Source organism: Haplochromis burtoni, unplaced genomic scaffold (assembly GCF_018398535.1).
Source record: "Haplochromis burtoni strain Fernald_Lab_line unplaced genomic scaffold, NCSU_Asbu1 Contig_172, whole genome shotgun sequence".
In the NCBI taxonomy this organism is placed as follows: domain Eukaryota; kingdom Metazoa; phylum Chordata; class Actinopteri; order Cichliformes; family Cichlidae; genus Haplochromis; species Haplochromis burtoni.
The window spans coordinates 927,475-953,639 of NW_024582533.1; the positions used below are offsets into that span (position 1 = coordinate 927,475).

Below are 26,165 nucleotides of genomic sequence, written 5' to 3' on the forward strand. Positions count from 1 at the left end.
TATATATATATATATATTAGGATATTCCTGTGGGGTTTATAAATCTGCTACTGTATAATTAATTTGTTCTGCCATTGTGTACATATTGTTCTGTGGATGAGCAATATGTGCAGAAGTGTTGGGAAGCAGTGGACATTGATAAACATTAGCTTTCATTCTGAGTGGTGTTTGTAGCCGACAGACAAAAGTAAGTCAATTATTTACAGTCCTTGTTTCTCTCCAGAGGGAAATGTTTGACTCTTTAGATGGAGCAAGTTTACTAGCTAACTTTGCTTGGCTGTAATCTGTGTTGTTCATGTTCATCAGAGTTTTGTTCAAACTAGCCTTGGTCAGCTGAGAATAAGCTGCCAATTGGCTAAAAGACAGAATAAGTTGTACTAGTGCATCTCAAAAATAGAAAATCTTGAAATTTTCTTGAAAATTTCTGTTTTTTTAAAAGATCAACTTATATAAATTCCATAATCTTTAGATGTAAACTGACTATTACAAGCATTTTTGTTTTAATTTTGAGCTCAATATTTATGAAAATCAGAAATCCAGTATCACATATTATAACAATATTTGTTATAAAAGATGATTTAAATATAGAAATGTCCAGCTTGATGTGTGATTGGGGCTCTTTTACCAGCAATTACTGTATCAGTTCTGTGCGACATGGAGGCCATCAGCTTGTGCCACTGCTGAGGCGTTATTGAAGACCAGCTTGCTTTGATAGCCGGTGCTTCTCATCTTCTTCTTAATAATACCCCAATAGATTCCCTGTGGGATTTAGGTCAGGAGGGTTGTCTGGCCAATCGAGCACAGCAGTATCACAGTCAGCAAATCATTTGGTAGTAGTTATGGCACTGTGGTCAGGCAGGTACTGTCCAGTCCTGCTGGAAAAGGAAATCAGCATCTCCATAAAGCTGATGGAGATGCTGGATGGAAGCATAAAGTGTCCTGAAGGCTTTTGGTAGACCAGTGAACCAATCTTCAGCAGCTCCAGCAGATGACGTGGCACTCCATATTGTCAGACTTTACAAACTTGTGGCTCTCCACTCTTCCTCTTTCTCAAAACTCTAGAAAATTAATTTTCAATAGAAATGAAACCTTTTTTTCATCTGAAGAGAAGACTTTGGACCACTGAGCACGAGCCGAGTTTTTCTCCTTATCCCAGGTAAGATGCTTCTGACATTGCCTCTGGTTCAGGAGTGAAACGATATGAGGACTATGACAGATTTGTAGCTCCTTTCTTAAAGACGTCTGTGGGCGGTGACTTTTGATGCTCTGACAGCAGCCGCAGTTCACTTGCAGCACGGCTCTCCTGTGTTCTTGCCTATTCTTGACAGTTCTCTCAAGACTGTTTGTGCACTTTTTCCTGCCACACTTTTCCCTCCCAGTCAACTTTCCATGCATACTGTTCGACACAGACCTCTGCACACAGACAGCCTTTTCAGCATTGAGCTTCCATGGCCTACTCTCCTGAAGGATGTTGATGATCTGGAAAACTATCAAGTCAGCAGTCGTCCCCATGATTGCAGCTAAGTGTGCTGAGCTAAACCAAAAGATGCATGTTTATATGTTTTGAACCATATTTTACTTAAGCTTGAAATGACATATTCTAATAATTTGAGATGCTGGACTTCTGAATTTGATTAACTATGAGACCCAATTGTCAAAATGAAAACAAAAATGGCCTGAAATGTGATGAATTTGAAATATTAGAAAGTTTACCTGATTTAATTACATTACATTTTTTGAAGCATGTGCAAAAGCAATGCTAGCTTAATTTAAAAAAAATCTAAAGTACCTTTATCAATTAATTGGTACGTTTAAGCAAAACACTGGAATTATTGTAAAGTGCTTTGAGGTAAGACAGGAGATTTGTTTCGTCAGTATCTGAGATCGGTATTGAATTTTCAATTTTGCAGAAATAAAACTTTTCATTTTAATGTTGTCCACAGGGATTTTCCACAGAAGATGGCATCTGCGTTATCAGAGAACCCAGCCTCTGTGATTCACTCTCTCAACCTGGCTCATAACACACTAGACAACCAAGGTACCAACCTGGACTCTATGAACTCTTCTTCACTCCTCCTGCTGTCTCTCTCAGGGCAACTTTGATTGTTTTTTTTTTGGGGGGGGGGTCTGCCCCATGTTATTACTTCACAGCTTTTGTTTGCTTTCAAAGAATTCAGAATCAATCCCTGTCCTCACAGAACCTTTTATTTTCTTTTATGTCTGTTTTTTCTCTTTTTTTTCTTTCATATATTTCAAGCTGTATGTTTTGATTGGTCTTTCACTGTGGAGAAATCCTTTATTTTTCTGGTCTCACCGCTCACCACACAATCCGAACCTCTTAGACCTTTCTGCACACACACACACACACACACACACAGACACACACACTTTGCCACTTTGTGATCTGTCTCTGCAAGTGAAAAATAAACACGCACAATTCTATGGCGTTATTTTGGTGCCACTATTCTGAGCGCACATAAAAACATTGCAGGTGCAAGTGTTGCATTTTGAGGAGAAATTTATTTTGAGCAAAAAAAAGCCAAATTTGAGTGAACAAAATTCATTGCTGCGTGCAAAAAAATGTATTTCAGTGTTTGCTATTATCCACACACACACACACACACACACAGAGTAATATTTTAAACTCCGCCACTCTGTGTTCCTCCGCCACTGCCTCGTTTGAGTTTTGGACGAAATGGATTCTGGGATATTGCATTTTGTCATTTCGAGCTGATTGGAGACCAAAACAGCCAATCAGATTTTTTTGCATCCAAGTCTGTGATTGGCTGGTTTTGTGGCACAAATATAACGGTGTACAGAAAGAGTTGAGCGCGCACGGGCAGAAAAGTTGAGAGCGCGAGCAACACAATGCGAGCGAGCGCAAGTGCAAAAACTGAGCGAGAGGGGCTGCTATTGTGTGTGTGTGTGTGTGTGTGTGTGTGTGTGTGTGTGTGGATAATGGCAAACACTGAAATACATTTTTTTGAACGCAAAATTCATTTGCACGCAGCAATGAATTTTGTTCATTTGAGCAAAGAAATTTGGCTTTTCTTTGCTCAAAATAAATTTCTCCTCAAAATGCAACACTTGCACCTGCAATTTTTTTTTATGTGCGCACAGAATAGTGGCACAAAAATAACGCCATACAATTCAGGCAGCCTGAAGTGTGTGTGCAGAGTCAGACCTTATATGCATGCAAACGCCACTTATTAGCTCATTTCTGTCCTCACGTCTGACACTTGTCACTTCTACTCACCTCACAAGTGACAAGTGTCGGGGGGGCGGGCCACATACTTACTTTATTGTGATTGGAGCTGTAAAATGACTGCAACCTTATCACAATAATGCACATCTTTACAGCAAAGGATGACCTTCAGTCTGTGTGTGCGGTTGCCTAAAGTAAAACTTCTCTAAATACAAATAAACAAAAAAAAAAAAAGGATGCGAGGGAGACACGAACTAGGAGACAACTTTTGGCATTTCAATGAATTCCATTTTTAATAAAAGCAAAGCCTTTCATATTATCTCCATGGCTGCAGTATATTTAATGAAACTGCTGAGCTGAAACTCTTTTGTACAAGGTGCTCATGTGGATTAGTCACTGCAATATGTTTAAAAATTAAGGCTGTAAATTATGTCAGTTGGGTTTTTATTTATTATTTATTTTTAGAATTACAAGGACATGGTTTGGAGAGTACATATATAAGGGAGTCTAATGTTACATGGCCAAAATATATATAAGCTCTGTGAGGGCATATAGATGTACTGTAAGCAAGCCTTTTAAGATTTATGCCCCTACTGAAAAAATGATTCAAAGAAAGCATGAAATACCAACACTGAGATTGAAACTGTGGAGAAGAATGTGAAGAATGTGCTCCTTTTGAAATCGATGCCAGCGACAGTGAAATCTTTACCAATGTGATGTACTTTTTGTAAAATAGGACTGTGTGAGCATTATTGAAAGTCTGACCTGAGCAGAATGCAGTGGTGCTGAAATGAGTAAGAATGTTCCCGGTCCACATGACCATCTTGATGTGTCACTTTCTCTGGGTTCAAACATTGTTGGAAACATTTGCGATTTGCAGTAGAAGCAGGAGTTTTGCAGACATGCAACTGATATTTTATTTACATCTTCTCATGCAAATGGAAAATATGATGATGAATGGTTTAGCCGATTTTGAAGCTTAAATATGCAAAAAAAACCAAAAACCCTCAACTTTAGTGTTAATCTCCAGGTACGTACCTTTCTTTCTCTCATTTTAAGAGCAATTTCCTGTTAATATACCCAAAATTTGTGATGGTGTTCTCTCATTTTCCCAATATGAATATTTGAAATACTAATATTCATCTAAAGCAGCCAGCATTGTTAATAACTTGTTAATATTTCTCAATTTTGCTGGTTTTAAGTTAAAGGGTCTAAATTAAATAATGCATATTTTGCAAATTGTAGATTTAGGCCTGCAAATCTGCTGTCAGAGACTGGACATTCAGATATTTGAGTGACTTCAAGGATTCATTCTTCTCAGAGTCCATAGTTACAGAGTCATAGTACCAGATATTTACCATAACAATAACCCATCTCAAGTAGTTTTCTATGTAATTTCCTTCTAACACGGCCTCTAAACAAGTTATATTAAAAGATATGTGAAAACACCCCTACCTTCATTCCCTGAAATATTTATTTCCGGGTGGTCAGTGTGCAGGTGATCACATGCCACATGGCCAGTGTGCAGCAGCCCAGTTTGAATCCCACTTGCAGCCCTTCACTGCTCCACTATCATATCCAATCTAAACTGGTCACATGTGAGACATTTGGTGAACTGACATGGAATGACCAAAATGTTATTTAATATAGGCTAACATTTCAGATCAATTGCTTTGTATTTTCTCATTTAACCTGCAAAAAACATGTATCAGTTCTCCATCACCATTTTCCAGAGCCCAACATAGTATCTACAAGTTGCTTAACCATTTCATAATTCACTGTTAATGAGCAAGTCTGTTGGCATTTTTGTGATTTGTCACTGAACTGCTCATTTAATGTCTTTGGTGTAGATAGATCAATATATATTCTCTTATGTTTAAGTGATGACTTGACTTTCCTCTCTGTCTTCCCCCACCCCTTCTCCTACCAGGAGTTTCCAACCTTATTCAACAGGTGTGTCGCCTTAACAAGGGCCTGCGTCTCCTCAACCTCTCCAAGACTTCACTTTCCTCAAAGGGTAAGTGTGCAGCAATTAGACACAGCAGCCCCTAGTGGCTGACTGTGTGACAAACACAGATTTTTATCATTGTGAGTTCATATTACATTACAAAAAGCAGTACAAAACACTGTGTCTTGCTCAAAGACAGCTTGGAAATTGTCTGTAAAAGCTAGCTGTAAGCCAGGTTCACAATGGTGGCCTGCTGCTCTAAATGCAGTTGCATTTGAACGGACAATTGCTCAAACAGAAATGCAGACCAGTCCCATGTGAATCAATCCAACAAATAATAATCAGGTCAAAACTGAAAGTGGTCGATTATTTATATAAAAAAAGCATTCTCCATGAAATCCTGTGTATTAGCAGAGTGTCCCAGTTTTAATGCTTTTATCCCAAACAATATATTAAACAGTATTAAAGCAGATTCAAAAGGATAATGTTAATACAGATGTAATTCCCTATGCTTTTAGCTTATTCTTTGATGATTGCAAATTACAAGTAATTCCTGATCTTAAATGGCATTATGGGTAATGATTATCTGATTTAGCTGATATAATGGGCGTTTCTGTCGTTACAGAGAGCAGTATTATTATACTACTTGAAAAACACACAATGTTGTAACAACAATAAATTTTTAAAAAATGAATTAAATTAATAAAAACCAAAAGTACTACAAAAAAGCTAATGGCCAAACAGGCTAATCTTTACAAGCTAATGTGACGTCAGGGTTAAAGCTAGCTGGAAAGCTAGCTGGAAAGCTACAGGAAAGCTACAGGAAAGCTACAGCTTTCCTGAGGGATTAAACTAACCCGACCCATTTCAATGAAAAAGATCTATTTTGTTGATCCAAGATTCAATTTGTTATCAAGTAGTGAAATGCCAGGAAAGCAAGGAAACCAAATTCTGGCTAAAGCTAACTAGCTAACTAGCATAGTTGGGATGTAACAGTCATTTGAGATCGATTAATGAGACTTGTTATCTTGGTTTTGCCTGTAAGTCTTATTTTTAAATGTGCTAAATGATTAATATGTTTATTGTAGTCACTGTACTTGCTTGACAATACATGTATACTCATATAAATATATTTTCTGTTCTTTAGCTTGCAAGTTCTCCCCCCTCTCAAATCTTCTGCTTGTGCATTTACTGCTCTGCTCATTTTCAATGCAGAATAGGCAAGGAGATCCCTAATTTAACGGTATAGCTAAATGCAAACTTCATGCTACAGACAGTGACCTTGACTGCTTTTGTATGTTATGAATGGGAAGACCACACTAGGTGCCGTTTTAAAAGCCACTGGGTTGAAACAGTGATTTGGGAGAATGAAACGATCATGCTGACCTTGAATGTTGGGTGTTGGTAGGTGGGTTTGACTTTGCAGGGGCTGAGCACTTTTTGTTGAATATTTATAGATCTCTCTCGCTCCCCCTCCTTCCTTCTGTCTCTAAAACACCTATGCCAAGCAAAGCCCGTATGCACACTTATGCTATAAACACATGCTTACGTCACCTCTCAGATGTTAATCAGACATGCAAATAAGCTGATGCATCCCAGGAACTCTCACACCATTACTTCTATAGACACTTGACAATGTCACACAGACTAGTTGGCCTCTAAAAGTCTGTGCTTGCAGCAGAATCAAGCAACTGATAGATGGATTGAGGCAGAGTGTGGGGTGGATTAGACACTCTGCCCCCTCTTCCCCTCATTTCCCTCCTAATCGCTACAAATTAGGGATGAACAGCTTACTGCCTTGCCAGCTTCACATAGGCACATGCAATGGCTGTCTTGTTCCACCCTCCTCTCTAGTGCTAAAAACACTTCCTGTTGGTTGTTATCAGTGATATATTTTAGATTGAATACAGCACATAGAAATGGTAGTTGTAGGCTTTGCATTTGTTTGGCTCTCATAGATGTTTCACCAGTGCTGTTGCTGTGTCTGTATTTAAGCTGTAACCTGACATGGGGTGCTGTGTGCTGCAGAATGAGGATTTTAATGAGGGCTTCCATCAGGCCTGTGGCTGTAATTGTGTAGTGATCTGATTTATACATACTTTTGTTTGGCTTTCAGGGCGCACTTGGAAACTGGGATAGTGGGTAAAAGGTGGCTGGCTTCCTCTGAAAGCTCTTTTCGTACAAGCCTGCCATGCACTGACAAGTCTCTGCTCAATTAGTTTTTATTTTTTTTGCCACAGATTGTTTTGTTTGTCTTCACCTCTTCAGCCTTTTTATTCCTGAGTTGCTGATATGTCATGTCCAGAGCATTAAATTGGCCCCCTGAAAAAAAAAGATTACAAGTGATTAAATTAAACTACTGTATCCCTTCTCTTTTAATCCTTTATCAACCCCCCCCCCCAGGTGTGGTTTCATTGTCCCAGGCACTGTGCTCAGCTGACGACTATTCCAATTCTCTGCTGCATCTGGACCTTAGCAAAAACCCCGGGGTCTTATCTGGAGAGGACGCTACAGTAAGGCACAAAAATTGTTGCATTGTGTGTTCCCATTCAAATATATTAATGCACACTTACTGTAAAAAATCTTGAGTGGAGGAGAGGGGGGGGGAGGAATCTTGTAATATTATAATAAAGATTTTTTACACTTGCCCATCAGGAAAGAGTCAATGTATCATTACATGGAAAATTCTCAGGCCTCTGTTACTTACACTGTTTACAATATCTTAATTCTGATAAACTGGAAAATCATCATTTTTTTAGTGCTGCTGTTATGCCACCTTAGGATGGAAATGTAAAAAAAGCAACATGTGTACATAAATATTGATTCTGACTTTCTTTGACGGAGTTGACCAGGTTCAGTCAGTTTGCGCAGTGAAAAAACGTTTTTCAGCCCAGCTGCAGATTCTGAAGGCCTTATGGTCTCTTATCAGACCACAGGGGCTTCTTCCAGCCTACTTCAGAGTCTCCCATGTGCCTCCTGGCAAACTGTAGCTGAGATGCCTGCGCTTTTTAAAGAATGATCATTTTCTTTTCCACTTCCCCATAAAACTGTGGAAGATGAAGCGCCTAGCAAGTTGCTACTGCCTCCACAATCTCTTCAGGCTTTCAGGCTGAGCCTCTGAAGCTCAGCACTCCTTCGTTGTTGCCTTAGCTGCTTAGTCAGTCTTTTTTTTTTTTTTAAATCCATACCCTGACTTGTGTGTTTAGGTCACAGTTTAGCTGAGTTGCTTAGAGGGTTTTTCCAGGTATTGCAGATGCAAATCTCAGATTTTACAAATATTAATAGTAGTATTTATACTAATAGACATAAACAAGTGAAACATGCTTATATATAATTAAGACATTTTATGTCTATAATATAATATGTAATATAGGTTTATACTCAAGTTTAGATCACTTTACTGATTAATTTTGACATTGTGATCTAGTGAAAATCAGTCATTTTCTCTATATCCAATCAGTTCAATTCAGCTTTATTTATACAGTGCCAAATCACAAGGCGCTTTATATTGTAAGGTAGCTCCTACAATAATACATACAGAGAAAAAAACAACAATCGTATATCCCCCTATGAGGCAAGCACTTTGGCGACAGCGGAAAGGAAAAACTCCCTTTTAACAGGAAGAAACCTCAGACAGAGCCAGGCTCAGGGAGGGTCGGCTATCTGCCGCGATCGATTGGGATGAGAGATCGGTGTCAAAATGCAGGATACTGTTCAGAACAGGACTGATTTATCAATATATCAGCAGCTGTTTGTACTGGCATTTATAACAGTTGATAAATGAAAATCTAAAAAGAAAAGGATATCAGAATATCAGACTTAAATCACTAAACATCAGCATTGGTCTTGGTCTTAAAAATCCTACATTGACTGGGTTCTAATGATGTTAACTAATTCCCATGTGAGAGTGTATCAATTAATCCAATGACCACTGCCCTTGACTGTGCAGATGTTTACTTGTGTACATCCTTAACTCAGAAATATTAACACTATCTTAAAGTCTCTCTCCTTCTTCCCATGCAGAACCTGTACCTCTTCCTGGCCCAGCCTAACTGCCTGGTCCACTTGGACCTGTCTGGGACAGACTGCACTGTGGACTCGGTTTGTACTCGCTGTCTTTGTTACAGTCGATATCCACCCATCACTATCTGATCTCATCACTAGAATGGGATTCAAGCCAAGAAACCGAAAGACCTAGCGGTCTGAATATGAAACGCCTACCACACAAAACCTCACTTTATTCCATATCTCATAGAGATTCTCTCTGCATAAGGCTTTAGGTGAAAGTGGGAGCTCTTAGAAGGGCCAAGAATGAAGACGTATAACCTTTGTGATTTATACAAATTATGTCTTTTACGGAAAGCACACAGAAGCATTTGTTGCAAGCTTTTGTTCGCATCTTTGTTGTTGTGAGTATGTCTAAATTTAGCATGTCTGTGAGCCAGTGTGACAAATGGCATCTTGCTGTGGTAGCAGATATGCTAACAGTGGAAAGGATGACGGAGCTTTCTCTCAGGGAGAGAGTTCATTGGCCACACTTGAACATGTCTGTCCCTGCAGATTACTGCTGCGATGGCAGTTGGTTTGCTGCAAATATGCAATACTGTGTGGTTCAAAATGCTGAAAGTTACAACTGTACTCAAGTTTTTAACGTCTGTGTCTCCTTAGAAGATGTAGGGGTTTGTGAAAAGGTCACATTTTATTGTTCATTCTCAGTCATTGCTGCTTTGTCAGTGCTGTGTTGCTGCTGATGCCACAGAACGCCATAGGGACAGGCAAGGTTGGGTAGAACAGACATAAATATTCTTTTTTTATCGTTTCCACCACGGCAGTGAGGTTAAAGGTCAGAGTCGGCTACAGATCTAAGATCTAAGCACTGCCATTGTTCAGCGGTTCAGAAGGACAAGATCTACAGTAAATGCTCCATTTTCTGTACTGACTACTACAAATACAGTACACCAGAACTTTCAGCTACTTTATACTTGTATCCACCATAACAGGCAACAGAATTTTATCCTTATTACCAAACTACTTCATCTTAAACTCAGTTTAGTTTAGCATAGTTTGGAGATTGTTTTTCATATAAAAATTATGATCAACCTGCTGTTCAGTGAAAAAAATATATTTAAAATTTTTTTCGATTTAAATGTTTTGAAATATTTTCAAAACTTGATTTGATCTGGGCTGAATCCCGTAGAGCTTTACCACGGCAGGCGGAGTTGCATTTAAAGCTACATTTAAATGTGTTTCTGCACTGCTAACCATCACGAGTGAAACCCAGCGGATTGTTTTGGACTTGGAGTAGATAAATATTGAACAACATGCTGTTTTGCACGCTGTGTGTAGACTCCTGCCGTTTTGAAGGCTTCAGTGAAACTAAACAGGTCTATGTTAGCGATGCACTGGCTTTTGCATTAGCATTGCATGCCAGCTAGTTACAGTTATGGCATTTGACATTTTGTTTCACTGAGGCATTAATCTCGTGCTAATATATCCTAAACTATTATAATATATAATATACTGCGTTTACATGGTTTTGCTACCAAGCAGATCCATCACAGCTGGTGCAGTAGCATGAATTCTAAGGTGTAGGTTTCAATGTACAGCTGCACCTTAGACTTGATGTAGTACTGTAAGTCAAGCTTAGTGTAGGAACCTTTCTTACTTTGTGTTGTTTAAAGAAACAGACACATTTTCTTGAGTAGAATTACAAATAAAAGAATAACCAATGGTTACTGTTTACGAACACCACATGACAGGTGCTGCAGTTTTACATTAAAAAAATAAATTCTTAAGCTTTCGTGGGAAGGTGAAAGTATAGAGTTAGTGCTGAAAACAACAGGATGTAAATACTTTGAAAGTCTGCTAGTAATGGCAGACCAAACTGTACTTTATAAAAATGATGTAATGTGTAGATATATTAATATAATGGGTCATTCTGTGCAATACTTCTGCTTCTTGAAGAAATGCAAAAAAATTGTACTTTTTCTTTCTCCAGTTCATTTGTATCACAATAAATTAAATTAAAAAAAGAAAGAAGAAGAAATCAAATGAAAAACTAAAGCTACACTTTAGAGAACATCTACCTCTGATTTAAAAATGACAAAATAAAAAACTCAACTTAAAGGAAGTACATATTTAACCTTTGAAAGAAGAAAGAGAAAGAAATATCACAGATGTAGATTCTAGATATAGATAAATTCTCTTTATCTAAAGCTTTTTGACACTAAATATTTATCACAATACAGAATAATTATGTTAGTTCTTTACAATTGTTTAAACAAGTTTTAGTGTGGAACTAAATCAGAGCACAGACACTGGCTAACCTTGGGTTTCTCAAAAATATAATTTCCTCTTAATTTGTACTTATTATTATGTTTTTGGGGGGAAATGGGGAAAAAAAGAAAAAGGCAAACAGTTTCTGGACTTTTCTTGCCGCTGTGATACGTTTACTTTCCTCCCTCGCCGCTCTTCACTTGAGCAATTTTAACACCTAAAAGCAGCGAGCTTGTCAGCCAGGAATCTGTTTCGCAGAGGACTAGCCCACCCGTCCTGTTAATGTGGGCAATGAATTTTATATTGAATTATGTGCATGGATGGAAGTCATTGCTTCTCTTCTGCTTTATTTCCAAGTTGAACTTGCTCACCTTCAGAGGGTGACAGAAAGAGTTCTCTGTGAGACCTGCTTTAATGTCCTTTTTTTTGTGCTAATTGTCATTTATCCTTTAGAGAGGAGCTATCTCGGGGAAAATTAGTCTTTTTTAGTGTTAGCTTGTTGGATTGAATTATTAATACGTTTCTGTTTTTAATCTACGCTTGACACACAGACAACGGTCGATTAATCAATTTGCGTGATGGATCACACTGCCAGCGAAAAAATGGATTTGTCCGATAGTTTAACCTCTCACAAGTGATGGGATGCTGCTTAAAGTATTCCAGGGAATCTGGGTTTGGTTTAATGCCAATCAAATTTGCGTCCTCCTGCCTAACAAACACATATTTATCATCTTTATTTTAACATTGGGCGGATCACAGGTCCCTGCACATTCACTTTAGTACTCTCTAAAGCTCTTTATTTTGAAAGTCAGCCATATCATCACAAGGCATGGCTTGATTGATAATGGCCTCTGATGAATGATACATGGCGCTGTGCAGCATAATGCAGCATGGATCATATAGGCAGAGAACTGCGTGCGACACAGCATACTTGGTTTCCTGCACGAATCCTGTACAGCTTCTTTTTTTTTTTTGAGGCATTAAACATTTGATAGATATCCAGTGCAACAAATTGAAGAATAGTAATTCGTTTTTCCTGGTATGGGCTTAGCTTGACTTTGATTCAGTACAATACAATTACACTTCTTATTGCCCATTTGGTCCTGCTATCGGGAATTAGTAGACTTCTCTGACAGATGAGCACTTTCCGTACACTCTTTCAAAGATTGGCAGAAACACTACTGGCTGTTTTTCATTTGACTGCTGGAACTCGGGGCCGTTAACCCTTAAATATACACGGGAAAAGTAGCCAAACAAGACTCCGTTTTGTAAAGTTCAGCTAAAGTTCTTTTCCTGGCTGAATGCCGTACTGAGAAACCTCATTATTTCTATAGGCCTAGTTTATACAAGGATAGTTTCAATTCTGAGTACAGGAACAATATTACTTAGCATTTAAACTCCACAGAGATGAATTCAACAAATACCAAATTTAACAGAGTACAACTCTCCTTCACAAGTGGAATTCTTAAAAAACTAAATCTTACTTATTCTTTCAGATAGTGGCCTTGGTGACTATTATTTGACATGATTAGATTGCTAATAGTGTTGCATCTGTGTGGAAGTAGCAATTTACCCTTTATAAAACTTTAAATATAGTTTAGTAATTAGTCCACTGGTTCAGGGAGATGGGCATCGTCACAGTGAATGGTATTTGGACTGATGTTTATATACCAATAAACTACTCTTAGTGAATACTCAGTGTTTTGAGCAAAATACAAAATAGATTTACCAAAGTAGGAAAGAAAACAAAAGCCTGTCACAGGATTACAGTTTATATGCTTTTCTTTGTTTTTGTCCTGTGGATGCAAACAGAGATTGAATCACAAAACACCTTGTTTTTAGACTCTAAATGCAGTGAGGGGTTGCACTAGATAAACTGTGAATCATGCAGAATTTGTCATGAAAAATATATGGTTGTTCTATTTAAGGTCACAAGGCCCAAACATTAGTGTGCTTGTTGACAGTCAGAATGAGAAGTTTAGTAAAAGGTTTTGTGCACTGGAGTAAAAATATAGAATTGACTTTAAGTGAAACCAGATGTTGATATGGGGAAAATGACTATGCAGTGGAACTGTTAACAATTGAACCATTTTTTATAAGCTCACCATGTTTTATGTAGAATATTTATGTAATGTATTTCAAATGTATTGAAAAGACAAGTACAAAAGCTCAAGTAACTACCTTTTATACTCAGATGCAGGGATTTAGAGTAAGTATTGCCCAATGCTAAGTGGAATGAGTGAATGACGCAGGACTGTGAGCATCTTTTATCATGTACTCCTCTCAGCCTCAGAGTTTCACTTTGTTTAGTTTTCACCCTGTAGAGGAGAATTCCCAGCACTGATTTCTGACGATGTCATATTTCTTGGAAAATCACATGCAGCAGATGCTAAATGCGCCTGTTTGCAGTTGTAGAAAGTTAATGACAAACGCTGCATTATTCTGTGGAAAGTCAAGCCATATGGCACAGAAAGGATCAAATAAATCCCGAAACGAGACTGCTTTTTGTCCTGATTTGACCGCCTGTCGTATCTCGTTGTACTTGTCCTTTTTTACAACATGCAGAGCTTCTGCTAAATTCTATTTTTCAATTTCAAGCAAGGCTGTCTTTATACTTCAAAATATATATTTACTCAAGAGTCTTCACATTGCTTTTGTGTCAGCTTTAATTTGTGCTATAACTGTTTTTTCAATACTCAAGAGCCAAAATAACTGTTATACAACACAATCGTGTTCACCATAGTGAACATGACACCTCCCATTTATCTCTCTGTTTCTCTGCCAGTTGTTTGGGGCCTTGCTGCGAGGCTGCTGCGCTGACCTCTCCTACCTGAATCTCTCCAAGAACTCCTTCTCTCACAGGTGGGCATTCACCTCAAGTGTAAATCCCAGTTTAGGCTATTTTTATTTGAATATAAATATATAAATATATATATCAGTTTGCTTAATATGACTCAGCCAAACAGCTCTGGAAATTTTCCAGTCAGGAGGCACAGAGGAGAGCGAGCATCATCATTTATTTCCCGTAGATTAGCGTTTAGCCCTGGACCTCGCTGATAGAATTAGCATACAAGCTCACATCGCATCCCTCATTTATTCTGCCTCGCTGCATCTGTGTGTGCCGAATGTTTCCAGCTTCCTTTAATGTACACATGTCTCTGTTTGCTAACAGGTTTTCTGTCTGTCAAGCACTTGTATGCATGCCCAACAGTGCTTGGGTTGTTGTTGTTTTTGGCGTGCGTGTTGTGTGCGGTTGAACCCTGTGTGTGTTTGTTATCTTCACTAGCAGGCAGAAGCCGTTCCGGCTCTCATCATGTCATGTCCCACAGGAGCCTGGGAGCTTCCCTGCTCAGCATATTACATTACAGAATTACAGAGAAAGAAGTTGGTGAAAAATGAGACTAATTTTAGACGGGAATTATTGTTCCAATCCCCAGGCTCCCATGCCTCCTTCTTTTCCCCTATCCGTGTCTACTTTTATCTACTCTATCTCTCTATCCATCTTTTTTTTTTTTTGCACCTGTCTTCCTTTCTCCCCTTCCTTTTACTTATGGCATCTATTCTCCATCAGTCTTTTCTTTCTGCTTTTTATCGTTCCCTTTTTCATAACTCTTCTTCCCTCATTTATACCTCTCTCCTTTCCTTCCTCATCATTCTCAACTTATACGCCCCACTCTTCCTTCCCTGTATCCTTATCGCTCTACCTCCTTCTACACATTTTATCATCTTTACCTTTGCTCTTTCTCATCACATTCTTCCTGTGTTTGTAGTTCCTAGTTGCAGTCCTCCTGCTGCTCTTGTGGTATTAAATGCACGCTGGCTCGGTGCTGCCGGTCGGATGGCTGCTGTGTTGCCGTAACGACACGAAGGCACGAAACTGAACCGACTTGATAAGAACCGACCACCTGACTGCTGCTCATGAATATGGAGCGGGCTGCCTCAGACCACTCCTTTACCCTTTGCACACATACAGATGTGGTCACTTTTGACTAACAATGAGGAGTCTAGGAAGATGCTGCCACACAGACGTGCAGGCACGGTTACAAGTTGCTGATAGAGCTCTCTGGAGAGTGTTTCATGAGAGAGACAGTGACACCGTATCTGCTTATGTGACAGAAGCCATTCTGTATGCGTGCAGCTTTGACGGGCTATATGCTAATCGTTACAAATGGGTCAAAGGAGAGCTGCTGTTACACACACTGGGAGGTTATCTGAAAAGGAGCGACTTGTGATTGTAGTGCAGCTGCCGGGGTTTCTCTCACTACTGTCTTCCTCAATGTCTTTATCTTCTTTTTTCTTTTTTCTTTTTCCTTGTGACCTTTTCCTCTTTTTTTTAATCCCTCACAACTTCATTTTCTCCTACTTTTTCCCCCTCTTTATCTCACATTTTCCCTTTCTCATTTCCTCTCTCGCCATGCAGTTTAATCTTATAGCCAAGTTAACTTGGTTTTGTCTGCATGGGGCGAATGTTCTAAAACAGGTTACTGTACTCTGTCAACCATGCATTTGCCTAATGGGAATTCAGACGCCACAGTTGGGCACGTTTACTTCCGCCCGTGTGCGTACGCCACTTTTAAAATGAGCGCCCGTTAAAAGTTAAATGTGTCCCGGTCAAATTTCTCAAGGCCAGCGTGGCAAGTTGCTAAATTATATTCTAATAGACAGTCATAACAGTCAGTGTGAAGCACTGGGTCGTGTGCACAAGGACAATAAGGGCTCGGGCTCACGCTGCAATATGCACACAGGAATTTGTTGAAGTGGAACAGAAATTGGAAGGGTGTAGTGATTATTCATTATATTCCCAGCCAGTCAAATTACTGCGCTCATATCTGTGAAGCAGCTGTGCCAAACACATGACAAAATTGTCTCAGCAATCAGAGGAGAGGAGAGTGCAGAGCAGCTTTCCCTTTTAGGCTATTTTGGGGTGCTGGTGCAGCATTACAGGGTGTATTTCTAAAGACAGGTGATGTCTCTCTTTAGTTCTGGCGTGTTTGTGCAGTTTTCATAACCGTGGCTAAGTTTGCACTTGCTGTTGGAGATGCTTTGAGGGGACTTCCACAAAACGCTTCCTTCCCCAGCTTTCCAGACAATTTTTTTAACATGAATCTTTTAACGCCCTGCTCTCTGAGACTGACGTAGCAGCTGCCTAGGCCTGACATATTTTCAAGCTGAAGTGTCAGTGGAAGAGGAAACACTAAAAGTAATTTGTGTTTCTGGATGTTGGAAAGTAAGGTTGACAAAGTGTTGATGAAGTTTGAAGGACTTGTTTGAAAGTGTGACTGTGTTTCTGAAATGGCTTCATTCAGATAACGGAGTCAAAGTGTTGATCGAGCTTAAGGAAGCCATTACAATAAGGTGCTAAAGCATCATTGGAAAAGACGAACCTTAAATGATTATGATATGTATGATTAAACTGTTAAAGTAAGGAATAAGCCTTTTATTGTAGTTTGCTGTCATATTAAACCAACAATAATTTGGTGAATCATCAATTCTGCAGTCAGGATAGATCAGGGACTCTGAACATATGGTATATATAACTCCACCATCACCCCTGGGTGGTAGTTTGTCTGTTCTTCTCAAGCTTGGGTGCTCTAACAGAGTCCTTGGAGTTTGGGGGTTCTGCTAATTAGGACTATGCTCTTCTGGATGGAGATCTCTGATGTTATAGTTCATACTGCTTTTGTTACCAGTGGGACCTGTTTGGATTTTACTTTTCAAATCTGCTCCAGTTGTTTCTTTAGCTCCTTGTACTCCTAGTACTCTATTTTCTCGTGCTTCTTCTTCCTGATGTTGCTATCTGCTGGGATTGCCACATCTGTCACAACTTTTTTCTAATCTTCCATGTCAACCACCTCTATGTCTGGTTGGTTGGCTGCTTGTCTGTCTGGAACTGGAACTCCCACAGGACCTCAGCCCTGTTGTTCTCAACCACCTTTGGTGGGATTTCACATCGGGACTTGGGGACTTCTAGTCCATATGCGGCGCAGATGTTCCTGTAGCCTATCACAGTCACTAGGTTGTGCTTCCAAATGTATGCGTTTCCAGCTTGAATCTTACATCCTGCTACTATGTGTTGGATAGTCTCCATGGCATTTCTACACAGTCTGTAGAGACGGCTGAGCACTTCTAACTGTGGATCTGTTGCTCAGGGACTATTCTAGTGGACAAGGACATATCGATGTTCAAAGCTGGTCAAAAAAAAAAAAATCATGCTGAGATAAAACTTTGGTTTTAAACTGTAGTACTGGGAGTGGGTATGACATTGATTTTGGTTAAAAAAAATGTTCTTCACCCTCAGCATTTCAAAATGCAACATGCATGCCTGTGCCTATGTGCTTCATAAAATACACTGGGTTTCAGGTGGGAGGGACTGAATGTAGTTCAAATCCCTGGTGGCTGCTTTCATAGAATTGTTAATGAAATCAGCCGCAGCTGTGCTTTTCATGTCAAGTATGAAAGATTGTCTATCTCTCTATATATAGGGGTTTTTTTGACTAGTGAACTATGAGGTAAATTTTACTTCTCATGAGTTTGCTTTCAAAGTGCCTCATCAGTGACAGCAATACTCATTTATCAGGTAGAAGCTAAAAAAAAGAGTTTTGTGCTGCACAAGTAAACAACATATCAGCCGCCTGAAAAGCAATAGCAGGTAATCTTTCCAAGAAAAACAAACTTCATCTTTCTGCAAGATGAATTCATCCTTCCCCTCACTCTCTCCTCCTCCTCCTCCTCCTCGCCACTCATAACTTTATCATTCCTCCTCTAGCCTCCCTTCCTCATCCTCATCCTCCCCTGTGGTGAATTATGTGTACAGCGCGGGGGCTGGAACGGCAGATTGACAGCTTTGACAAGTGCTAAACAGATCGGAAACGGTACACTATTTTCATTCCATGAATGCCGAGTACAGTCCCTGCTCTGACTCAGAGGAATGTTGTTCATACATGGAGACTTATTCTCTATGCTTCCTATGATGACGGGCTAATGTGCTGTATATGTCAGGCAGATGGTTAGATAATAGGTCCATGTTACCTTTTAAGTGATGGCAGTAATTAATGCCGACTTCACCTTTTCATGCTGTCAGGTTGATATAATACTGACCCAAATGTCGCAGCGAGCATCTTTTTTGCTTCAGCCTTCTTCTGGCTCTCTTCCCTCCCTTGTTCCCCCCCCCTGTCATTGCTCTGCTTGTCTACTGCAAATTCTCTGTCACTCTTTATGAGCGTATCAAGTCCTCCTGTCATCCTCGCTCTTGTTATAGATCAGTGTCATCCTATTTTTCGGTCTGCCTGATTAAGATTTAACTTAAATGCTCTCCTCGGTGCTCCTCTCCCCCTCTGTTTTAAAATCTTCCTGTTTTTTCTGTACTGTCCTTTTTCCAGAAAAGCCAGAGATTCTCTGCCAACTTTCCGTCAGTTCTTCAGCTCAGCATTCAGCCTCACACATGTCAGCCTGGCCTCTATGAAGGTCCCCCCTGATTCGATGAGGTGAGTCGCTGTGAAACGCATGGATTTTCAGGGAAAATCAAACTGGAAATTGGAAGTGCTGTGCAAAAGTCTTGAGCCACCCATCATTTATGTATATGAGGAAAATGGGAAAGAAGTACAACAATTTAATTTAAACATGTGGAGGCGTACATGGACATAAGTATATAAGGCAAAAACAGTTTGTACAATTCTAACAAGCCTGAAAGTCAATGTTTGGTATAACCACCTTTATTCCTTAACACAGTTGCTTTAAACAGTCTCCAGGCTTCTTGAAGGACATTCAGTACTCTTCTTTGGATGTTGGCTGCCTTTTGTTCTCATCTCTGTCAAGATGATCCCACACTGCTTCAATAATGTTGAGGTCCAGACTCTTTGGAGGCCAATCCAAGACTGATGGTGTTTTTCTATCCATGTATGTTTTTACTGCATTGGCTGTTTAGGATCATTGTCATGCTGAAAACTGAAGCTGTCGCCAATCAGACATGTTCCAGATGTTGCTGCATGGTGTATCAAAATCTAATGGTACTTTTTTGTGTTTGTTATTCAGTAAATTTTAACAAGGTCGCTGACACCACTGGCCAAAATGCAGTGCAAAACTGTGACAGAGCCTCCACTGTGTTTTACAGACGGCTGTAGACATCCACTGTTGTAACCTTCACCTGAGCCCCTCCATATATTGACAAGGATTTGAACCATATTTGCGTTAATGACTTTATAAGACTGGTTGCCAGTGATTTTCAGTCCATGTCTTGTGCAATTTGGGATACCTCAGCCTTTTCTTCTCATTTCCTTTCCTTGGCTTCTTGACAGCCACCCTTCCACTGACACAGTTTCTGATCATGATTCATACATCAGCGTTAAGTTGCTTAAGAAAAAATAAATAAATAAAAAAAATAAAACCCATTCCTCTGTAAATGGCGAGGATTGAAAATGACTTAAAATCAAGCAACATCCGGCGGGAGGAAAAAAACCCTGTTGCTTTTGCACAGTACTTCAGGATCTTTTGTATGTATTGTTATGTGTTACTGGACCTTGGCTCATTACATTGTATTTCCATATGGCACAAAAGACTAAAGTTTATTTGATGGTGAAAAAAACAAGATATAATCCCCAAGAGTCACAAACCTGTTTCCAGATATAGATAAAGGAGAAAAATGCCAAATAAACAAGTCAGTCAGAAAAATGCATCAAAACAACCTTTCAAAAGTTGCTCTGTGAAGATGCTCATAGTTCTGACAGAAGAAGTGACCTGTGAAGAGAGAGGTCTTTCTCTTATGACACATAGATCAAAGTCAGCGCTGGGCACAGTTGCCATAAAGGTACCAAAGCACTATATATTACTAACTGGCATGTTAAGTCTACATATAAAGAGGGTCAAAGAATATGCTCAAGCTCAGTGTCTGGCAGTAAACTGGTAATTGTATGCTGTCATCAGGACCAACCCATGATAATTAGGGGTGCATATGTCTGATAAGCCAAATTAGAATCTGTCTTTATGATGTGACATTATGACAAAACCAGTCACAAGAAATTGACTTTTTTGTCATCAGTCTTCAGGTTTAATTACAGTTTCATTCAGGGAGTCATACAAAGGAGTATTGTTATGAAATTAGCGCACACCCTAAATGGAGTTCTAAACAAAATTGGGTTGGGCTTTGCTTTAGCTCATAAGACTGTCAGTCGAACTCTGCTGCCATCCTGTTAGAGCTCATATAGGTTGTGCTACTCAAAATGCTCTAGCCTGCCCACAGTTGCTGTGGAGGTGCAAGCAGCTTGGCAACCCACCATTCCTGCTTTGCCTTTCATGCTGTGTCTAACTTGATCAGTCTCATACTTGCTGTCATTGGTGTCTGCTCTGTAATGTGCTAGGTTTGCTGCTGCTATCCCACAAAAGGCCCCACACTGTCAAATATAAATTACTGCAGATAGAAATATCAATCATCTTTAGACTCTTGTGGTCCCGACCTAACTACTGTTAGTTTTGTATTCTAATTATGTATTGATACTCTGGGTCTTCTTGATGTGGCTACAGTATAAATATTCTGCTGACTATATGTTTAGCTTTGACCTGTATATCATCATTTGTGACAGCCAACTGGCATCTGATTCTCTTCCACTTCATTTGGGAAATCTCTAGACGTGATGCATATACTGACTTGGCAAAATATCCTGTAATAAATGCCAAGATGCCAACAGGATGCGCTAATATAGACATCAAGCAGCTACTGAAATATTATGCTAGTATTATTAGAGGAAAAAAAGCTATAAATTACCTGCTAAGGAGACGCTGGAGAAAGTGTGTTCCTTTGCCTCCTACATACTTTATGACTGAAATTTGGAGAAGCCACTTACTCCTACAAGATAAGTTTAAAGTCCTTTTTGAAAATAGAAATATTACAGTAGGCTTGGAATTATGAATTAAGCGAATCTGTTGCTTTAAAAAACCTCACTTTAATAATTTTTTGGATGATGTCTCCCAGCATTTCTACTACAAATTTCATGCACAGTAGGAGTAATGAAATCTGCAAAATAATCCAATTACGGGATGAAACGCCTTAAGTGAGCAAACGCGGACTTGAGGGAGACACGTTTCTTTCTTTATGATATTGGACGCAGCATTTCCCCCTCAGACTACCTGCTGAGCAGCTGTGCGATCAGGTACATTTTTTACTTTTGCGGGAGAATAGTGATGAATGGAAACTTTGCGGGTACAGCCAGAACTCATATTCTGTTTAGCTTCAGTGGAGGTTGATGATATATGTGGGTTATAAGACAAACTCGCGCATCTTGTTATTTTTAACTCCTAACCTTGTTCAGGGTGTCACTGGCAGTTTTGACTGCGAGTGCTGAAGAATGAATTCCCACTGGGGCCACTCCAGCTAAAAATGTATCCACTCATGATGCTGTAAGCTGCTTTAGTTTCAAAACACTGTATAAACTGAACTCAAGGAGGAAGACTGCTGAAGGCTTTTTGGTTTTCCATCCAAGAGGAGACTCGTAGAAATGGGAGAGCCCCCACCCCCCCACCCCCCACCCAATGCATTATTTCTGCATTCCTATTCCTGTACTCTAACTTTAATGCATGCAGAGGCCTTGATAGGAGGAGGATAATACCCTAACCTGTCCTAATTTAAAGCAAAAACCGCCCAGCAAACAAGGTTGCCATTTTTCTGTCATCATTGTTTCAGTACAAAAATAGCTTATGCCATATGGAGTGTGGTTTGCATCCAAACCACCAGTGAGAGTTAATCATCAAGGTGCACATTAGGCTTCAAATGCTTTTCCTTGACAGTGGAGCCAGTTCACTGTTCCGTTAGTTGACTGGCCTTCAATCAGTTGACACAGACTGAAGCCCCCGTGTTGGCCAGCTTCCACTGTGCTGACGTGTCTTTGTGGAGGACTCTATGCCCACCAGCTTCAGGAGATCTGTAGCTAAACCAGCTCATAAAGCAGCCAAGCAACAAAAAAAAAGGAGTTTCCCAACGGGGATAAATTGAGTTTTGCAATATTACAGTTTCTCTGCTAGGCGTATAGCCTGCTGAACACAATCAATAGCAGAGAAAACAAAGCAAAATGCCAGCAATTGGGATGATTGCGCGCTGCGTGATGGATCCCTGCCAAAATGGATGGAGCAGACTCCCCACTTAGCACTTTTCCTCATTACCTCCTCATGGTGCATAACTCTTAAATGTGTATTCATTGCACAAGAACAACCTCCAGCGGAGCCTTGATGTGCAAATGTATTTTTTTCCCCGCATCCAGCTGGGCTTGTGTAAATGTACAGTCGCTACAATCGGCCACTTCTGAATAAAACTTGAAGGTTTTTGAGGTAATTTCTGTTGCCAACTTAGTGAGCTATGAATCTTATATTTAAGCTACTTTTCTCTAAATCCTTTAAGATGGTTCTTAAACTTTTAGGTGTGCAGAGGAGAATGTGGGGCAGGAGGGGGGTTGTTAGAGGGAGAAAGGCGATTGGATTTAAGTGGAACTGATTTTTATTTATTTTTCTTTTCCAATGTGGTTTTTGCTCATCTTTGTGCCTCAATTGACCTCTGTTTCTCAACATTTCCTCTTATCTAACTATCATTTTTGTACCCCTTTTTCTATATCTGCTTCACGATTAATCTGTATTTCCTCTCTCTCGCTCTCTTTCCCATCCCGTCCTACCTCTGTTTTCCTTCAGGGCGCTGTTCCTCGGTTTGTCCAATAACCCTCATATCACTGATTTACACCTGGACATCAGCAGCTGTGAGGTACGCTCTGTCGGTCTGTACTCAGGGTGTATCCACTCATCATCTTCATATATTACCTCCTGTGGCTATCCCATCATGCTCTGCTCCTCTCTGTCTGCCTTCCACAGTTGAGGTCAGCAGGTGCCGGGGTGATTCAGGAGCTGTTTCCTCGAGTTTCATGCGTGGGGACTTTAGATATCTCTGATAATGGTAAGAACCCACAAGGGATGCACTTACAGGGGTTGTTGTATGTGTGTTGGGTAGCTGTAAATCGTATAGACTACGCCATTATGGTTTTGACTCCATCAGCTTTTAAATTGAATGGCTTTCTTTTAAACTAAACTAGTGAACCAGTCTCAGTCCCTAGAGCCTGGCTGATTTATCGGTGGGCCAGTACTGTTGGTTGATATTGGTTATTTCCTGATCTATCTGTCTGCATTTTATAACAACCAGTAAATGAAAATGTAAGTAGAGCTGGGAGAAGCACCCTTCAGCTGTGAGTGTTGACATCGGATAGTTTGAGGTGAATCTGCAGCTTCACTGTTGGCAGCACTTGTACTTGAAATGCCACAAACACAACAACCAGAGGCCTGCACTATGAAGAGAGTTCATCATACCCAGGGTGTCCTACTGTTATCTGGACTCACTTACCCTCCCTGTGGCGATCAGAATAAGTGGTCACACGGAGCTGGTTATCGGCTCGCTAACTAAACCCCTGCATGTTCACAGGCTGCCGTTGGCATCTTCTGACCCATCCTAGTGATGGAAAAGTGTTCTGGCAACAAAGTAGCTGTTTTTACAAAGAAAAATGAAACTATGGGAAAATATGAAAAGGTTAAATGTATAAAAGAGACACGGCAGTGCACACCCACATGAATGCGATTAGAATTTACTAGTCTACTAGCATGACTGATAAAATGAGAATGAGATTTTGAAGCATGAATAAAGAAGCTGATTCCAGTCCCCTTATCTGTGTGAGTTTAGTGGCTGAACTAATGTATTTCTTCATAGTTCAACAATGATGTAATCATTCATGGTGACACCAGATTTTTGTCTTTACATTCAAGACCTGATTACCAGCTGAGCATAGTGAACAAAGACCTGCTGCATCATACCACTGATGATGCAAATGTATGTGTGAATTTGAATCACTGTGTTAACATACCAACAAAGGCATGTTTTGATTCTTGCCTAATCTTAGTCCTGTTTGTGGGAGTTATCGAAAGACCATTATTTATGCAGTCCAATTAAATTGTCTTTAAATAAATACCATAAACTACTTGATGCCTAAAAATCTGCTATTGATTGTGTTGACTAGAACTACTGCAAAGTGTAGTTCTGTTCATGATGCATGTCCATATTTAGTTTGATATATTTTCAAATTTTACAGGGCTGTTCTTCACCTTCAAGTTTCAGTAAAAAATCTGACACTTAACCAATGAATCCTGTGACGTTGTAATGGGTAAAAACTAGAACTAAAAATATATATTGGACTGTTTTTACCACCTACCCTGCTGACCGCTGACCAGCTCGTTTCCCAAACAGCCAGTAATCTAGTTATAGTATTATAACAGAGACGCTAATAATACCTGAAACATTAGCTGCAAGCAGCTTCCGTCACCCACCCTCCTCGAATGTGTCACAGCAAGCTTTCGTAAAATGAATGCACTTCACTGTGAGCGCTGGAGTTTATTTAACCCGCAGATATTTTTGATCCCTGAATGAGGCATTTTACTCTGAAATATCTTGCCATGGTAACCGCTTCCATTTAGCAGCATCCTCTATCCTTGAGCTTTTGAAAAGGTGAGTGGGTGTGAGAAGGAGGAGGTTTAATTGGGAGTATTTTGGAATTTCAGTGGGCAGTGAGATTTTGTTCCAAAATGGACTATGAGAGAGAGAGAGGGAAAAATGGAGCTTTGAGGGCCAGAAATGTTAGCACCTGGCTCAGCAAATCATGAGTCACTGGTATAACGGCCCAGTAATACTCAATTTTATGTAATAAAATACGACTTGTTCGGTCCTTTATACCAGTTAATGGATTGCCTATTTATGGTCCAGAATAACTTGAAGTTTCAGGCGTGTTTCTACTTTTTTATTGGCACGTACTAGGATGTAATTAAAGGTCTACTTTGAATGAGTTTTCACATAAGCTCCACTGAGCGTACCACTGCTGGCGTTGCGCTCGTACTCCAATGATGTGTGTTGTCTTCTGTTTGTGTGTGTGTGTGTGTGTGTGTGTAGGTTTGGATGCTGACTTGCTGGCTGTCATCCCAGCGTTCTCCCGGCATCCCTCCCTCAAACACCTGATGCTGGGGAAGAACTTCAACATCAAGGGCAGGTATGGACTGCGCGGGGGGGGGAAGCAGCTGTGTGCAGATGGTTTGTGGAGATGATGCAGATGATGAATGCTTTCCCTCTTGTTTCTGCCTCCTCAGGGTGCTGGATGAAATTCTGCAGAAACTAGTTCATTTGGTGCAAGAAGAAGAGTGTGTGAGTTTGATTATGTAACATATTGTGCGTGCACAAATTCTCTGTGGTGTCATGCTCAGATGCACGCCCACGCGGACCTCCGAGATTTGTCACTGCGCGCACAAACCCTCGCTTGTCACAGTTTAATTCTTGTATCCTCATTCGTGCAGTCTTAAGCTCCATCTCCCACCTGCCACACGCGCAAGGTATAAACATGTACACGAGCCACGCTGTCTACGAGCCAGACGAATGATTCATTTGGTCTCAGTTTGTACGCGGGGCTCCCGAGGCTCTCTCTGCTGCGCAAATTCAGCATGACAAGTAGCTTACTCAATTATTTACCACTGTTGATGGTGATAGTTCACAACGATGCTCCAGAAGCGAACATGGACTGATGCTTGTATGAAAGCGCACCAACACTGGCACAGGCGGTTGTAAATGTGCACATTTAAAGGAATTACACAGGCACTTTATCAGAGGTCAGCCATAGTCAGCTCACACATTAAGTGTTGAAAACACAAGCATCAAAACAATCTGTGAGTGTCCCCTGC

The 26,165-nt window shown here is 40.1% G+C and overlaps 1 protein-coding gene across 5 annotated transcripts in view; it reads left to right on the forward strand.

The window, feature by feature from the left end:
- carmil3 (capping protein regulator and myosin 1 linker 3) overlaps window positions 1-26,165 on the forward strand; it is a 94,826-nt gene that overhangs the window by 35,732 nt on the left and 32,929 nt on the right. For all 5 annotated transcript variants that reach the window (XM_042225453.1, XM_042225454.1, XM_042225456.1 and 2 more), the window contains exons 11-20: window positions 1,944-2,038; window positions 5,136-5,222; window positions 7,557-7,666; window positions 9,177-9,254; window positions 14,215-14,291; window positions 18,809-18,913; window positions 23,097-23,166; window positions 23,274-23,355; window positions 25,387-25,483; window positions 25,581-25,635. In XM_042225453.1, coding sequence (XP_042081387.1) covers window positions 1,944-2,038; window positions 5,136-5,222; window positions 7,557-7,666; window positions 9,177-9,254; window positions 14,215-14,291; window positions 18,809-18,913; window positions 23,097-23,166; window positions 23,274-23,355; window positions 25,387-25,483; window positions 25,581-25,635 — 856 coding nt within the window. The remainder of the gene's footprint in view (window positions 1-1,943; window positions 2,039-5,135; window positions 5,223-7,556; window positions 7,667-9,176; window positions 9,255-14,214; window positions 14,292-18,808; window positions 18,914-23,096; window positions 23,167-23,273; window positions 23,356-25,386; window positions 25,484-25,580; window positions 25,636-26,165) is intronic.